This window comes from Anas acuta, chromosome 6, assembly GCF_963932015.1.
Source record: "Anas acuta chromosome 6, bAnaAcu1.1, whole genome shotgun sequence".
In the NCBI taxonomy this organism is placed as follows: domain Eukaryota; kingdom Metazoa; phylum Chordata; class Aves; order Anseriformes; family Anatidae; genus Anas; species Anas acuta.
In genome coordinates, this window is record NC_088984.1 from 31,308,105 (window position 1) to 31,325,687 (window position 17,583).

The following is a 17,583-nucleotide window of genomic DNA, read 5'->3' on the forward strand; positions in this document are numbered from 1 at the left end:
ACTCAAACATTTTGTAATCCTGTATTTGGAGAAGAGAATGAACTTGTGGCTGTCATTTGCATGCTTTACTACACAAGGGTTCAGAGATGCAGGTACGTAAACCAGTCTGAACACTTCAGCTGCTGAGCTGCCTGCTATTACGCTGATCTCCCTCTCTCATACATAGCCCTGAGTTTTATTTTTTTAATTTTCAAGTTATTCACTATGTCTTCCTAAAAAATGAAAGAGAATTTTGAATGTCTTTAAAATGCATGAACTTGTGGAACAACTTTCATTCGGGGAATCACAAAATCTTGAGAAAGAGCATCTATCAAGAGCAGGTCGGCAGTACTCCAGGAGCTCCTCCTGCCAGCTAACCCTGATGCTGGGCTTTTCCTCGCGAGCAGCCTTCCTTCCGCTCCTGAGGCAGTAACATCAGCTGCTGAAAACACAGGAAAAGCTCTGAGACGCTCCTGAATCCTTGTGTTTTTCTGCATCTGAACTTTCACCTGAATGCAGAGTATGTATTTTGCGCTGAACACGCAGCTACATTCGTTTCTCTTAATTGGGAAGAGAAGTATGTTTCTAGGCCAAGACCTTGTATGCTAAATCTGTTCAAAGGGAACCTTTCAGGCTCTCCTAACAAATACTAAAAACAGGATTTTATAGTGGAAGTGCTGACAGACGATATTCTTGCCAGCATAATATAACCTGACTTCAAGATAAATGTTTCATGAATTTAAAAAGTTGAAAAAGGCTTCTCTGTTCAGCTTTGTTCTTGAGATGAAAGCGAATTATCTCTTTGTCTTCTCCTGACACTGGGATTTTTGAACTGCAGCCTGCTGAAGCCCATAACCACAGGCAGTATTTAAACAGACACGGCCATGTGGGATTCTCTCCTCACTGAACTCCTGTAGGAGACATCCGTCTTCTAACTGCGTAAGGAGGGAAAAAGGTTTAGAGCAAGGAGATACCTTCCTGCACCTGCTTCTGTGAAGAGAGAGAAAAGTCATCTCTGCTTAGAGAGACCACAAGGGAGCACGGCTCCACCTGCACCGTCACGACAGCATCCAGGCAGGGGAGGGAGAAGGCTCTTTGCCGGATCCATCATTCCCTTAAAAGAAAATAAACAGGGGAAAAAAAAAAAACTTGAAAGATATTGAAATCCTTTCACTAAAAGTAGACCTGCATATTACTCCCTTGGTTGATATTGGCAGGTGGCTTCAGTAACAGAAGCTGCAGCATCTTAATAAGGATTCATAAGGCAGGTGAGCATACATCACCCTGTCATTACCGGAGGAGCCAAATTCGGTAATTGCATTCCTCCTGTCCAACGTCACTGCTGGAGCTGAAATGCTCCAGCGAGGGAAGGATCTGCAGCACACGGCAGCGATGGCCAGGGAAATCCTGGATGCTGACATTCAGAACTGCAGATGTCACGGAGCACAACAAGGCTGCCCTCCCTCCCTGAATTATATGACTCATTTCTGCCGTAATTAAAGTTTACATGAAATTAACTCTGCATTCCAACAGCCCTGAAAACAAACCAAGCATTTTCAGGAGGGAAATGTGTGACTGACAGAAACCTGGTACGACTGTCTAATGCTGAATATCACCAGCTCTGGTGTTTCAACCAAAAAAGGATCAAAAAGGTGAATTATAAACTAGCAGAAGTTGCTGGTGGAACATAAACGGATAAGTTTTGAGCGCAGAGAAAAGCACAGAAAAGAAATACGAAAGAATTTGGTGTCAGTTTTAAACATGAAATGACATGAAAGCAGAACAGCAATACCTAAGTTAGTTAAGTGTAAGAAAAAGCAAGGGAGCTACACGGGAAACCCTTTTTTCCCTCCCAGTTGCAAAAGTAGAGGATTTTAAATTTAAGTTTCTTGCTCAGCAAGTTCTCACTTGCATTCTGTTCAGAAGTAAACTTCACCTGGCCTGCAGGAGAACTATGAAGGTGGTGGGAGTTCTTCATCTGGGGACAGCTGTGGACAGCTTCGTACAGGTGAAGGCTGAGAAGTTCTTCATGTCACAAAGTCAGTACAAATCCTGAGTGAGCCAACAGGACCAAAGTTATCACATCTCACGTTTACTTTTATTGGGATAAACAAATTTGTAAGCCTCGTGCATTCACAGCATGGATTTTGTCCTGGCAGTCAGTATGCATCAAATGCTCCTCACCCAAACTTGAAATGGCCAAAGTGCAGAGAAAAATCCCCAAACAAGAAACAGAAAGAGGGCAAACTTAACAGAACCTGTCTGCAATTCTTTTCTAGTCTTCAGTCCCTGTATTTTTCATTAATCAGCTGGAAGGGATTGATTAATGCCCAAAGCAGGGGTCTTTACAAAGCAACCAAGTTCTGAATGGAGATGAAAAGTGCATCGCTTTGTGACCATGACCCACCACATCGGGAACAACAGCACTCAGAGAGAGATGCCGGAGAAGAGAGCCAGGCTGTTAGGTGAGCAACAATGAAGAAGCTATTCATTGGAAAAAAGAAATCACTTGGAGGAAAAGAAAAAAAAAAAAAGTTACATTGTAAAGTGGTCTTGAGAATTCAGAATTTGAACCAGTGAAAGAGGAGAAAAAGTTAAAGTCAGCTGTTACTACTACAGCATACTGTATGCACTAGATCCCATCTAAGAAAAGTAAAGAGGAAAGGTCTAGGTAGCAATCCTAATAGTCATTTTTTTAATAAGTTTTCTGGACGTATGATGTTACGATGGTAACCTTTTATTACATTTAGCAATAGTCAAACTGTGTCTCAAACTTGCATGCTTTAGATGTCATGGACATTCCATATTTTCAGCCTCTTGTTTAGTTAAAATACAGACATCACGTGCTACAACATAGATATAATGTGTGCCATGACCTCACACTATCAAGACAACTGATCACAAATCGAAACAGCTCTGGGTGCCCCTGAAGCAAACGACAAAACTCCTGGTTTCACTCGCAGAATGACAACATTCGACACCTTTCTTAGAAAAAAGCTGCCCCAAATTCAGTGTTTCATTGCCTCTGAAATGCCCTACACCAACAAACAGGCTTACGCTCAGACGGAAAGGCACATACACGCGTCCTTGTGACCCCTGCCATACAGCACAGTCCCATTAAAAGCACCTCGCTGACTCTCGGTTTAAGGATTACCAGCACGGCCCTCAGCACGGCACTGCTCCCATCGGAGAGCTGCATTCAGTCATACTGGGAAAGGAATGAGGCAAACCACTGATTTTTAGAATCCCACCTGCTCAACACAGCTCATTAATCCTTTCACAGAAAAATTACTTTAATTTGTATGTTTTATCACACACTGAATTGGTTTAGCATTGCTAAGCCTATTAATGTTTCCCAATAAACTTAATGACTTAAATAAAACAGGAATAAATGTGGTTTTTAAGCCAGCAGTACTGCACAATAGCTGGTGACTGGACTTACAGGATGACAGAGAACGTAACTAATTTTGTCGCCTTCAAGAAAGAACACGTAGAGGGCTGAAGGCAGAAAATCATTACTTGGAATATGCCAGGACAAAGCAGATGTCAAAATAACCTATAAATAAATACATAGTGTGACGTACCTTTCATGTACAAGAAGAAGATAAGGAATAATAAATTTGGGGGGAAAAAAAAGAAAAAAGAAAAATATCCAAACCAATATGAACACTTTTCCCAAAATGTTTTTGTCTGGTGCTAACAAGGTTACTGAGGAGAAAAAGCATCTGAGAAGGGAGAGCTCTTCATCTGCCCTAGCACTGTTTCCCCAAGAAGCTCAAAGCATGGCACGAGACCACAGATACACTGAAGAGAAGACAACTGCTGGAAGCCTTTCTAGAGATCTCTCATGAAATTACCTGCATGGTTACATACTAAACGTATGACTACATGTTAAATTATGAAAATATTTCCTATGAAGTTCAGCCTGTCATAGCACCAGGATTATATCTGGGACCGAATGTATTATGACTAAGATTTTTTCCCAATAGCAGAGGCACCTATCTCAGCATAATAACGATAATAGTACAAAAATAAAAGCAAACATCAGGCTCACATGTATGCAGCCTCAGAGTGGCATCATGTATGTAGCCCCAGACAAGAGTTGCAGCCTTCGTTTTTCGTGAGTTATTAAGGGCAGCCTGCTCTGTAATTGTCGGTGAAATAATCTCATTGACACATACAAGTTAGGAAATAGAGGTCTCATTAACAAAGCCTCTAGCCTTTATTAGATCATATAAATAACCAAGAGAGCCTGCAAAAGATCGATTACAGCCTTTAAACGTTTACAGAATCAGTGTTTAATTAAGACCATTTTAATATGCAAATCAAGCCTAATTATCATCATTTGTTAATGTTAGTCTGCCTGGGCTCTAACCAGCTTCAGCTGCAAATATGGTAACGGGATCATATTTTTGCTGCCTTTTTTTTTTTTTTTTTTTTTTTTCCTCGGAGGAACTGCAGAGGAAACAATCAAGTTGTGCTACCAGCACATGCGAAGGCTTTCAAAACCACATTTCCATTTACCGTTTGGAGATGAAGGTCAACAAAAAAAAAAAAAGTGCTCAGCGTAGCATAAAATCTAGCAGAAATGTTATGCGTTTCTTCACCCACTATTTTTTAGAGTGCTTTAATTAATGCATTTCCCTTCAAAGTATAGAACCCCTCTGGGAGCTTCTTTTGATGAAAATCTGCCCTTGTTCAACGCCGTGATTGAATAGATTGGTTTCTAACACAGCCCACTGTCAATCAGAAGCCGAGCCTGGGACTTCTTTCTTCCTACCTTCTCTGCCCTGGGAACAGCAGCCCTGCTATGTCGAGAAGCCACGGCAGAGCCCCTGGAAATTCAGGTGTGGAGCAAAGAAGAGAAGAAGACGGCCTTCGGCAGCGCGATGGGAGGAGCAGCCAGCCAGGAATACAAAGCAGCACAGGAGAAAACAAGTTGTCTGCATTTTGATCCCTGAAAAAGTTAAATACTCGGAGCACACATGAAATTGTTCTGGGAAAGGGGGTGAGGGGTGATAGACCATCCACGTAAAAATGGTTTCCCTTCCCCAGTACGGCTGCTCTCCTGCCTCCGCGATGAGCTGCGGAGATTAACATGATGCACGAGAAGTGCTCACCATTGGGAGGTATTGATTTGTTGTTGAATGCTTCCACACCGAGAGAGCATGCAACGCTTCTGTTTTTAAATGTTTTACAATGTATAAGGTCACATCTTTGTTTTTCTTTGCCGTTGCGTTTTACTTCATTGCATCGTCAGTGCTCTGGACCCTGTAGCAGCCAACCTCTGGGTTGGTTGAGGGAAAAAAAAAAAAAGCTTCTGCTCTAATAGGTAATGAGTCTTTTAACACAAAATGAATAAAAAATAAATAATCAGAGTAGAAATAAAATGCAGAAGCCAACTTGGACCCCTCCATTTCAAATAGGATCAACATGGCTTTCCCCCAGCATCCTACTGCCTAGGGGATGAAAGGACTTGGTGCAGAAACCCGCGTTTTGAATATGGCCACCAAGCTTTGGCTGGACAGAGATCCACCAGGCAATCACTGCCCAGCTCCTTTTGGAAAGACCCACAGCAAGTCTACGCAGAAGTCGAGCTGGGCGAGGGGACAAAGCCTGACAGAGCAGGTCAGTAATGACCCTGGGAGCTGCTACGATTTCTGAGTAAGTATCTGAACCTGAGCAAGCCATGAGAATGTGAACAAACCATCCTCAGAGAGGAGCACTACAAAGCTTAGTTTTCTAATGCTTGCTGTTAAGTGCAATGAAACATGCCAACACTCTCCTACTTACCCTTCATCAGATAAAACAGCCAGGGCATGCACAGACCCTACGCAAGCCTGAATTTCAGTGGCACTTCATGAAACGAGTGAAACACGGACGTTTTCAGGAAATACCTGCAAACCCAAGAGCAGGGCAGAAACACTAGAAAATAAATGCGTGTCTGGCAGGCTTCCAGGAGGAGAAGCTCTGTTCAGGCACAGTGTACACACAGCTGCAGCAACGAGTTATCCCTACAAGTTATCCCACCAGGACTGGGACCAGGAGAAAAGAAGGGAGGACCACTTCAGAAGATGGGTTTATTTGGGCATTTTCTGTGCTGCAACGCTGCAGTGGCTGGTTTTGGCCTGTGGATGTTTCATAAAAGCGGCAGATATCAGCGCTGAGTCATTTCGTATAGACAGCACAGTGACAGCAAGGAGAGTGACATGGCCAAGACAATACATGAGCAAATAATTCACAGCCAAGGGGGTTCAACAGCCCTCTTTAGCCCTGCTGACACTTCCCAGACCAGGAGAACCACACGCGCTCCCGTTTGCCAACCCAGCAACACACAAAACCTGCTACTTCTGAAGGTTCAGCCAGGTGGTGATACTGTCCACAGCTACTATTTCAAGCCTAATCTTGCTCTACATTACACACTGTATGGTCTCATTATATATACAGATGTCCATTCACTTTTGTATCCTGCTGAAGTCTTGGCCTTAGTGTCTCAAACTGAGCCTGCAGCTCCTGTGATGGAAAGTTAAAAACATTTCCCAGCTCCTTTCTATCTCTCTGAGTGCTGCCACGCACTCTCAGTGAGATGAAAGAGTACCTGAGTCAGACACAAATATGATAACATCCTAAGATAACACTAAGATATCTCAGAAAGCAGACATTAGTGTCAAAAACCAAAGAGTTTTAAAAATTAATTCAGCAAAAAATTATCAGCATTAGACATGCACACGAACAATCCTGTTCCATAACAACGTTCAGGCATCTACCAAATTAAATGCCACTTCTTGTAGAGCGGTGCTCTGAGTGCTCAATCATTTGAATGCCCAAGTTGCAAGAACACTGGTAGAAGAAGTGCCATAAATAAAAGCTACTGCTTGCACGGCATTTCACACACTGAACAGCCCGAGCCTCTATTGAAGTCTTACTCTTCAATGAGAATGAAATTAGTGCCTCCTGTGCAACATGAAGAAAAGGAAGTCTGCTGGTATCCATGGCTGAAGGCTGGGGGGGGATCCTGACACCACATTTAAAAGCAGCCCAGGTCAAAACAAAGTTTAACTCCATTTCTCAGATTCAGCGAGCAGTCAGCACGACCCTTGGCTTATATTTCTTGCAGCTCAACATTTTCAGCCTCGTGATTTCCCTTAGTAAATAATGAAATACAAGATTTTCTCTTCAGAAGACACCGTTTTCTTAAAATGAGAAATGGTATTTTAAACATTATTTTCCTTTTCTCTTCCTTCTCCTTTCCTACATCCCTCATCACTACACACCGTAGCCCAAGGTGTGCCACAGGGTCACCATGCTGACAGGGCTGAGCTGCTGCCAGAGCTCAACCCTAAGTTGTGTCCTCGCAGCCACATGGGGAGCACCTCTCATGCCTGCTAAGGATATATGGCCAGGGTAAGCTCCCAGCTCTCGTCTGGATGTCTGTCTCCTCCCCGTACAAGACAGGGTGGCAGAATCAGCAGTGCACTCTGAGATACCACATGATGCTCGTTTTCTCTTCAGTGAAGTGAATTGCAAATAAATGACTCAGAAACCAGCATGAAACGAGGACATATCACCAATGGGGCTTTATAAACATTATTTGTTAGAAGAAGTAACTCTCTTAACAATATATGACCCGTGACTAATTTCAGGGGGTCAGGGTGATCTTTGCCCTCCGCTGTGTAGAGTATTATTCTTCTCTAAAGAAGTTCAAAGGTTAATGAATAAAATGTCAGCAGAGAAGAAACGAGACTGAGCAAGAAAACGCTCGTTCTTGGGCTCTGCTATAAATAATGCTCTCATTAAAATTCTGCCTTGGAAGAAAGGCAAGTCCATTAGTCTAGGAGCTAATTTTTACTGGCTCCTTAGATGTATGCATATTAAAAATTCAGCTTTTATAATTGCCAGCCATCAACCACCTAGTCAGTGCTGTTCTTGGAGTTTTTAATTATTTACTTCATTTGCATAGACACTCCAATTTATGATCAACCATTTAGTTATCAAGGGACAGTTTCAGTAATTCCTCTTTTACATTTTTATTTATTCCCTTTGTATCCCCAGCAGGAGCCTGAGAGGGCCGTGCAGGAGACGCGTGGCAGCGATGTTCGCCCACCCCATCACCTGCAGCCTCCTACCGTGCAGCACGGCCGTGCTTTCCTGTGCCCATGCTGGCCCTAAAAGCTGCTGACACCTGGCCACACGCTGCCTCTTTGGCTGCTAGTGCTCCAATACTCTTCCCCAGAGCTGTTCTCCTCTGGGGTTTTCTTCCTGGGAGCTGTTTTCTCCTCCTCTCACAGCGCTGCTGATGATACTTCTGCTGATTTTCTCTACCTCTCCTCCAGCACCGCCCTGCCTCACCCCAAGCAGGTCCCAGCCTTTTCTGTTCACGCTTCTGAGCAGGCAATACATTTCTCCTCAAAATGCTGTCTGCCCAGCTCCTTGGACACGCAAAGAAGAGAGAAAAAATAGGAAACACAAGCTTTGACAGACACAAGCTCCCCTGCCTGTTCGTGCACCTTTCATGCGAACATTGTCGCTTCCCGGGCACCCTGGGCCTGGTGACAGCAGGGAATCTTGGAAAGCTCCCCAATTTTTTTGTTCATCCTTCAAAACAACTACATTATCGAACGAAGGAACTGTGTTGTTTGTCAACAGCAGGCTCCAGCAACAATGGGAAGGATTGATTTGTAATCCCCAGTACCACCACGCTCCTCCCCGGGTACCATCCCCGGCGGCTTTTTGCAGACAGGATACCAGGCAGCAAATGCGAAGGGAGCACAGGAGCCCTGCCTGGCAGGAAGGGAATTGATTACCAATCCCTCTTTCTGCCAGGCAGAATTTCTTTGCTGCAATTCATACTTTTCAATGGGCTGGCTATAAACAGCCTCCAGATGGCTTTGGGGGGAAGTGAGGGCAATGACACTAGAGATTACAAATCAATCACTATTATAGAGCCTTTTATTAGGTAGAAGCTTCTGAGCAGAAAACAGATAACAAAAATATATAATACGTCCTGGTTTTTGTTTGCTGTTTCCTTCCCTTAAGCTCTTTTATGTCCTCTCTTCCTCCCAGCACCGCTGCTTTTGTTTCTTCCACTGCTTTTACTTCCATCTTTCTCAGCACATATTTCTCATTTACGCTTGATTCTGTCCCGCTATCATCTTTCTCTCTGCTCACCCACACCATCCACAGTTACCTGACAGGGAAGTAAAACACAATCTCTCTCCTCCACACTGTTGTCTCCTCTGTCTTTCACACTCAGATCCCTCCTCTCGAAGGATGAGGCAGTAACAGTGATGGAGAATGGAGCAAGGTCTACCTAATTCTTATTGTCTTGAAGCCATCTCATGTATCATCCTGACTCCTCTTGCTTGTGGCAGGATGTCGTAAGGTAGGACCCACGGTATGACAGGAGAGAAGTAGCAGAGAGCCCGGCACAGGAGGGCTGTAGTCCCTCAGCAACCACGTACATCATCCCAAGAAAGCTCCCCGCAGCTACAGCCGCACCGCTCAGCACTGAAGCCACGGCTGCCGTGTGTGGTACCTCCCGTCAGTGCCTCAGTTTTGGGAGGGAGATCCTGGGTGGAGAGCCAGCCAGCCAGAAGAAATCAGAACATGGTTGTTCCTGGGACCAGTCCCCAACACCCAGCACACAGGCCGGATTTCACCCCATTTACACTTCCTTCCATGTCCTCTTACTAACAGAAGTGTTGTCAACTGAACACGAGAGCTAAGTATTGACTGTGTATTTGCTGGGGGGGAGGACATAAAGACTTGTTAAACCACACACCTGATCAAAAAATGGGTCAGGTTAAAGAAATCAGTTGACATGCATTTGGTAAATAAATATCAGAAGTGTCAAAAATTACCTTTTTAAAAAGTTTGGACTTACCAAATCAAAACAAATTTCTGTTCTAAAACGTTAACAAGTTTAGATTTAAGTATATTTTTAGGAACTGAAAAATAGATCAGAATTATTGAAGAGGAGTGCTTCAATTATCCTGAAGACGCTGTAATTTGATTTTTCCATCCACATATCGATGCGCAGAAAGTTTTCAATCTGCTGTCTTTCCATCCTAGCCCAAGAAGGGCACACCTGTGAGTTACAAGGCTACTTGTACTGCGTGACTTGGTTCGTGTCCGCCCTGCCCACCGCCAGACGGATCAAGCCAAGCAGCACTTTCAGTGCCACAGCACAGCACGAAGCAGAGGGCCGAGGCTGCAGTCAGGCTGGGTTTTGGCATGTCTTGCTAAGAAATCAACGCTGCGCCCCTTTGTGCCTTGTTCTTCCTTGGGAAGCCCAGTGAGACACTGTAGGACGCACTCTCCACCCAAGCACCTTGGGGCTTGGCGTAGCTCCAGTTGCAGGGTGCTGTGCTGAAGTCAAGAAGTGGAAAACCCCAAAGGCCTGTATGCCTCACTTTGCACGCACGGTACAAGACGTGGGGCTGCAAATTCCCATCACAATGTCTTTTTAGACAGAACTGACGTGCTCAACGTCCTTGGGCTCCATGCCTCGCACAGGAGGACAGCTCTCTTCCAGGAGCGGGGGCTCCCAGCTTGGCGCTACACCACCCTGCCCCAACCCAGGCCACGAGGAACAGAGCTCCTGGGACACTGCCCAGCATGTCACAGAAATATAAAATACTAAAATAGAGTTGTTTCCGCAGAAACATTTGGGTAAATCAGCATTTTGTGGTGAAATTCTCTTTGAACAGATTACTGTCAAGCAAGGTTAAAAGACGGTTTGCATTAAGGTTTGTAACACACCCATCATCTCTATCATTATTTGGGAAGCTCTGTACAACCATAATAGCATTTACTCTACTGATTCAACTATCGGAAATCTAGCCGGTCTGACAAAGTATTTCTTGTTGTTATGCCATTTCTGACAGATGAATATTGCTGAAAAATAAATAGCAGGCAATTATTTTAATACACTCTTACTGAACATTACTTTAGAAGATTATTCTAAATTGCTAAAGACAGAACCAATTTATCTAAACAATTATTTAATAACACTATGGATTAACATTATATAGTCAGGTAGGCAGAAACTATAGATAGAAACTGCCACTCTTCCCTTAATTTCAGATAGAAATGAAGAAAGAGGTCTCCTTCAAAACCAATCAAAATATTGATTTTTTCGTAACAGAAATAACTTGTCCTTCAAAATCTCTCTTAATTTGGTGATGCTCATGGAGCAATTTGGTGATGCTCAGAAAGCTTCTATCATTAGACCATATATTCCCAACCTGAAAGCTGGATCATTTCTTCTAAGCTTATATGCACAAGGGAAGGAGATTAATAGAAAAGGATTTCTTTTTTTTTTTTTTTTTTTTGGCAGTAAGCCACTGTTTTTCTGATTCTGTAATTTTCATGCCTCTATGTTAAGCAGATGTTTGTCTAAATCATTTAAATCTCTGTCTTTTTCTATTTTAGACACATTTACTATTAAGGAATGCTCCCTGAGTAACAGCATACATTAAAAGTTAATTAAGAGGAAGTTAAAGGAGAAGAAAAGTAATTACCTTTTCCATACCCTCAACAAACATTTATTTCATTTTGGCAGGTTAAAAATGAGCAAATTTGGAGTAGAGGTGTGGAAATTGACAATACGCATTTTTAGGAAAAAGCTTTATTATCCGTTTCCTTACACGCTAATTAGGAAACACAATCCGATCGCTCATGTTGAGCGGGACTGGTGAGTAATGTAAGCTGCTTGGCTGATTTCATTGTCGTACATAACTGAACTCTTCAAACGTGGCACACCTAAATCAAACAGCAGGCAGTTATGGGCTGCCATCACCCACACCGAAAAAGTTTTGATCATTACAAGACACTGCTAACTTGGGTTTTAGTTATCATGCAGCTTCCAATAATAATGTGTTAAACTTGAAATGTTAAAGGCAACTATTTACTCTTGACTATTAATTGCTTCAGAGGGAGCAAAACCAATCTAGAAAAATGTGCATACTCATACTCCCCACACACTCCCAGACACACTTTTTAACTTACAGGTGTGTGTGCAATGACAGCTCATTTATAGCAAGGCACACTCCCCTTGTTAATACCTGGCTCTTAATTGAAAATAAAATCTTGGTAACGAGATATGTGCATCTTTACTCCAGAAAAGAGTAGTTTCTGGATTAGAAAAGAAGAAAAAAAAAAAGCAATAACAAAAGAACTTCAGGAAGAAGTTCTTTCCTAGGCACAGTAATGCTGTTCTATTTAAAGTAAGACAATTACTCTTCTGAAATAACCCCCTCCCTCTCCCAAGATGCTCTGTGCCCTGATACCAGGTCTCAGAAAGTGAGAGGCCCTTGGGGTCGATGTGCTCGGGGAAAGGCAGCCCCCCATGGGCCAGCACCAGCACCAGCCCTGCACCTTCCTGGCCGTATCCAACTCAACGCCTCCACCACGGGTCACGGCGCTCCACGGCAGGGGAATCTGAGACATGATGCTCTGCATTATTCAGAGAGGAGCTGACAAAGGGCTAATTTTTAATAAAGTGATTAGAAGGGAACCAAAAATGGGACTGCTCAGCAAATCCACAGCAGGTCTTGCAAAATCCCTTTTTCAGATTCGGAAAGGGAAGATTTTAGATGGAACCAAATCCACCAAAAAACAGATCCCTAAACCAAAATTATTCAAATATTTTACACAGTTTTTCCCCAGGATGAAACTCCCTGGAGGCTGCTGTGCCAGCAGGGCTGGGCAGGTCTCAAGATGTCCCAGAGGTGCCACTGGACTCACTCTGCCCCTGACCTCACCTGTTCTTCCAGTGCTTCTGGCTAAAGCAACTCCTTGTTGCTTTTGCACAAACCAAATAGAAAACAGAAAGGATTTAAATAAAAAGTGGGACTGGGGCACAGTTGTATCAGCATACATCACTGAGCATCTTTTTTCCTGTGCTGGGCTTGTTCGCGGTGGAAAATTGGACCACTGATATTTATTCCAGTCACCAGCAGGGAAAGATTATGTACAAAGGCTACGTTGCTAAATTCTGCCTCTTGCCTATCAGTTTTGTCCCAGTGTTTCCAATCTGCATGTGATAAATGTCTTCTTTTTGAAAGATTATTGCTTCTCTATAAAGCATTTTGGAGGAGAGAGAGGGGAAAGAAACAATCAGCTGAGTAAGGGACTGGCATGCAAAATACTATCATTTGCAAAACACTGGCCTGAAACGCACTTGGAGACAGGGAAGCTGGGCTTGAGCCACAGAAGACGAAAAACAGGAACGCAATAATTACATATTTATTTTTAGAGAAGATGGAAAGCTAAATAAACTATAAAACCAGTGTTTACCAGTAAATCCCCTCTGTCCTGAGAGCCACGCTGAGTGGTGCAGGAACAGTCAGTTCTCGGGGGAGCAACTGGTGCTACCTTTTTGGCAGTGCCTCATTCCTCCTGTCCTTGTGCCAGGACACTTTCGGTCCTGAAACAATTAATTTCAATAGTGCTGCAGCGAACTAGTGCCAGAAATCTCAACTTGAGAGACAACAATGCTGCTGCTGAAGCTTGTTTTTCTGCCCTGGCTCTGAAATCACCTGAATCACAATTAAGATGGGCTCTGAGACCATGCTCCTGAATGGGAGCTGACAGAGTGCAGGCTGCCAGGAACGAGGGACACAAAGCATCCCAATGCAGCGTTTGTGCTGGGATTAGTGCACTCACAATTGGATTTGGCGTGGGAGACTCTGTGCGACGGGGGATTTACGGCGGGGCTGAGGAATGGCGTGCTGACTGCTTTGATAAACGTGCATCCTTGAGGTCTGCCTAATTGTTCTGAGAAAACAAGGACAACACCATTAAGCACAGGAGGAAAAAGCGTACAGAAGCAATTCCACGTGACGCCACCACACTCTGAGGCCTGCCTCCACATAAGAGAGCCTGGGCAAACGCTGTGCTGCAAGGGAAGCTGGCTGTTAAGGAGAACAAGGCCATAACTCACAGCACTGACTGGAATACCGTCCTGTTGGTGGGAAAGCCCAGCCTGGCTTGGTGACACAGAGAGATCTCTCTTAGCTGCCTCACATAAGTGACAGCATGTAATTAGCAACGACTTACTCATTGCTGCAAAGTGGGGATGCTTGGGGTTCTCTGGGTACACAGGCAGCCCTCCAGGCAGCAGGTTGCTGCTAGTTCTGGCACTTTGGCAGCTACACTATCACATCAGCTCAACTGCAAGACAACGAGAGAATGCACAGTCCTACTTGCACCAGCAGCACAAAGTCCCATCAGGGCAGTCTAGTGGAGCAGTCTGCAGTGGAGCTGTACAACGGTGCTGTGTCATCGCTCCTCCACTCCAATCACTCACGTTAGGACTTCAGCTGAATCACCTTTACATTATCAGGGCAGCACACTATAAAATAGCAAGACCCCTACCTTTTAATATGGCTTTTCAATCACAGGTTAGATGAACAAGAAAGAGAGAAAGGGGAGACAGGAAAGAGGTGAGTTGATACAGATACTATGCATAAACAAATTCCTGATCAGATGAGGAAAAAAAGAAGCATCTCCCCAATTTTGTATCATTTTCATATTCGACAAACCGTGACACCTTTTAATACAAAATGTCCTTGGCTGTTTATTGCACTTATAAATATGGAAGCTGAAATTCAATTATAACCAAAGAGTTGCACGCTAGGCTTGGACCATAAAATGTGAACAAGCCCTCTCCATGCTGTTGCCCTGGGGGCATCAGAGCATAATGCTGTTGTAAACCTCTGCTCGTGTGCCAGTTCTCTGTACATTCAACATATATACTACAAAATTTCTATCAGGCAAAATGTTTGAAGTATGAATTACCATTGCAAACTTTCACTATCCATCAACGCTGCATGGAACATCCTACTCAAAGCATTTTTTGACAGCCTACAACTTTTTCTCCGGAACCCAGGACCCTCTCAGCCATTTTGCAAGACTATTCTTGGTCGAAAACGGACTACTTCATTTTGATTTGAAACAGCAAGAAAATCTCTTTTTAGCTGATATGTTGCAAGCTCTGAGGTTCCAGTCTTTCAATAAAAAACACACAGCTGAACTCATCCCAAAGGCTTGCCTGTTTACAGTTCGAGCTTTTCTCAGCCAGGCTCTCTTTTTCTGTTCTAGCAGTGGGGTGTGAACAGGGAGTCTAAAGAAGCCACCCACTGAGGTTGTGCAGAACCAGAATGGAGTAAATCTGCACACCGGCAGGAGCGGTTAGAAAGGAGCGATCTATACAAAGCAACAGATGGACTGCAGGCTGGGTAAACACCAACATTTTGATTCACTATTTACCAAAGTGGAAAGCTGTTTATTGAAAATATACTACTTACTTCACAATATTATTGTTAGGAGAAGGCAAAGTGATTTCTAAGGTTTGGTTGTTTTTTTTCATGTTTGCTTTTTTTTTTTCACATTTGCTTTTTTTGTTGTTGTTGTTAACAGATTTTTTTGAGAATGTGTAGCCACAGTCACCAGGTCATCAGCCTCCTTAAACAAGTTCACACAGTTGTGTCTGGGATGGGATGGTAGATTACAGTTGTGATATAAAGCAGCTCATGCTTGTAGTACTAATTTAACGTAATCTTTGAATGTGCAAAGCAAAACCCCATTATAGCATATTTAGTGCAGATGAGCAGGTCCAGACACCGTACTTTAATGTCAGAGACCAGCAGCTCTGTGCTCCGTAGCACATAAAAACAGCTCTTGGGGAATGCAGATAAAGGGAAGGTTCACAACCTACCCATACCACTTTTTCACCAGAACATGGCAGAGCACTGTAGGTGTGCAGGCAGAAACACTGATCCCCAAAGAGGACCTTTCATAAAGAACTCCCGTCTGTAACCTGCTCTCTTCAGTTACTATGTGCAGAAAGAAAACTCCACAGTTAATTGCAGAAAGAAAAGACCATTTAAGATGCAACGCCATTAGCTTAAAAGACTAACAGATGTATCCATTTCTCATACGATCTGAATGGCATGGTAATTTTTCCCCCTACTGCCTTGTCAAGAGCAGGATTCTGAGCAAACGTGTTGAAGCAGAACCTAAGTGAAGCGAGCAGCACAACTGCTGTCTAGAGGAAGTGTGTAGAGGAAGCGCGTTGCTGTGCACAGTAACGTGGGAGGTCAGTTCCCCAAATGTCTATAAAGCTCACCACATTAGACAGCTCCTAGACACCCGACACGTTTATTTCTTTGCTGTACTTGCTTATTTGAATTCTGGTTTAGCGAATGGCCCTGTGCACTGCCACACGCATGCTGTACAGGCACGGGAGGTGCTGAATATGGCACTCAGTTGCTTTACAAGCTTTGGCATCCATGCTTTAAAGTTTGGTGTTTTACATCAAAACATCTGTGGCAGAGGTTGCAGCATTTGTAATAGAGCGTTCATCTCAAATCTGTTTCTTTCCCTGGCTTGTCAGGACACGATAGTTAAATCTCAGAGATAATGCAAAAGGAGATTTTACTTTGTGTAACATCATGAGTGCTGCGTGAAAAGCCGTGGGCACAGAACACCACCAGTACAAAATGCAGTAGCTCTTCCTTCAGGGGCAGGCAAACAATGCCTGGCTGCCTGCCTTGCTTACTACCGACTGCTTTTCACTCATAAATTCTAAACTTTACTGGTTCTTAAATCCTCCAGCGTCACCTCTCACTTCTGCCCTGTCAAAGGCGACAGTGCTAACCGGTGCTTTGAACATTTTCTGGCAAACACCTTTGTGCTCCCTTCCCTGCTACATTTCACGTCTAGAAACACCCAGGGGCCACCTCACTGACCTCAGCACATTTCTCCTTCCCTCTCCTGCTTACAAAAAAGTTGCTAACAAACTGTCTATGTAGCACAAAACATTGCTTGTGATGTTAAATAACACCAGAATAGCTGCACTGCAATGTGGTGCTCTCTTGGGCTGAAGCTCCTGGTGTCTGCCTTGGTTACGAGCTGCCCAGAGCAGGAGCACAACGGAGCCCGATCTGGGAACAGGGGTGTTAATATAATACCTTCTAAGTAAATTTAGCTATTATTTTTAATTAATTTAGGTATTGCGTGGCCAGTGGTAATCTGCTAAGAACATTATTACACACATACACACACCAAATTGCTTTTTTACTAATGACTCATTTGTTTTATTCTTGCCTCTTTCCAAAAGGCGATTAGGTTGAAAATGACCTTTTGAAGATTGTACTTGCAGACTGATCTTTTCATTTTTAATTACTTACTTTGCTTTAATTGTTACATTAGGAACTATTAAGAAAGCAGCCAGCTTCATAATCAATAATTTAATTAGAGTTTTAGGACCAAGAAGTCAATGCAAATGTTATTCTGCAGCCAGGCCTTTCCCAAAGCCTCTGAAAGAACTTTACTCTCCTTTTGTTTCAAAGTGACATTGGTGACATAAAAATTAAATTCCTCCTTACTGCAATATATCATGGGCACGCATTAGAGATGTACACAGGTGGTTGGTAAGAAGTTCAGATCCAGGTCAATCTATTTGCTGCCCAGACGGGAATGCAGCCTCCTCCTCTCACTTCATTTCTAAATAATCAGGGACACACCAAATGCCATCGCGCCGCACGCTCCAGCAGAGCCTGCTCCTGTACCGCACGCCACTAGTTAAGTGTTTACTGA

General features: G+C 43.5%; 1 protein-coding gene across 7 annotated transcripts in view; it reads right to left on the reverse strand.

Annotated features, from left to right (window-relative positions):
* Window positions 1–17,583, reverse strand: part of SPAG16 (sperm associated antigen 16) — a 393,156-nt gene that overhangs the window by 114,721 nt on the left and 260,852 nt on the right. Inside the window, exon 14 of one of the 7 annotated variants that reach the window (XM_068686341.1) lies at window positions 8,874–9,722. The exons of 5 other annotated variants lie outside the window; for them this stretch is intronic. In XM_068686341.1, the coding sequence (XP_068542442.1) occupies window positions 9,684–9,722 (39 nt within the window). In that variant the 3' untranslated portion in view covers window positions 8,874–9,683. Of the gene's footprint in view, window positions 1–8,873; window positions 9,723–9,781; window positions 10,876–17,583 lie in introns of those variants that run through there. One more of the 7 variants, XM_068686340.1, reaches the window with a different exon arrangement.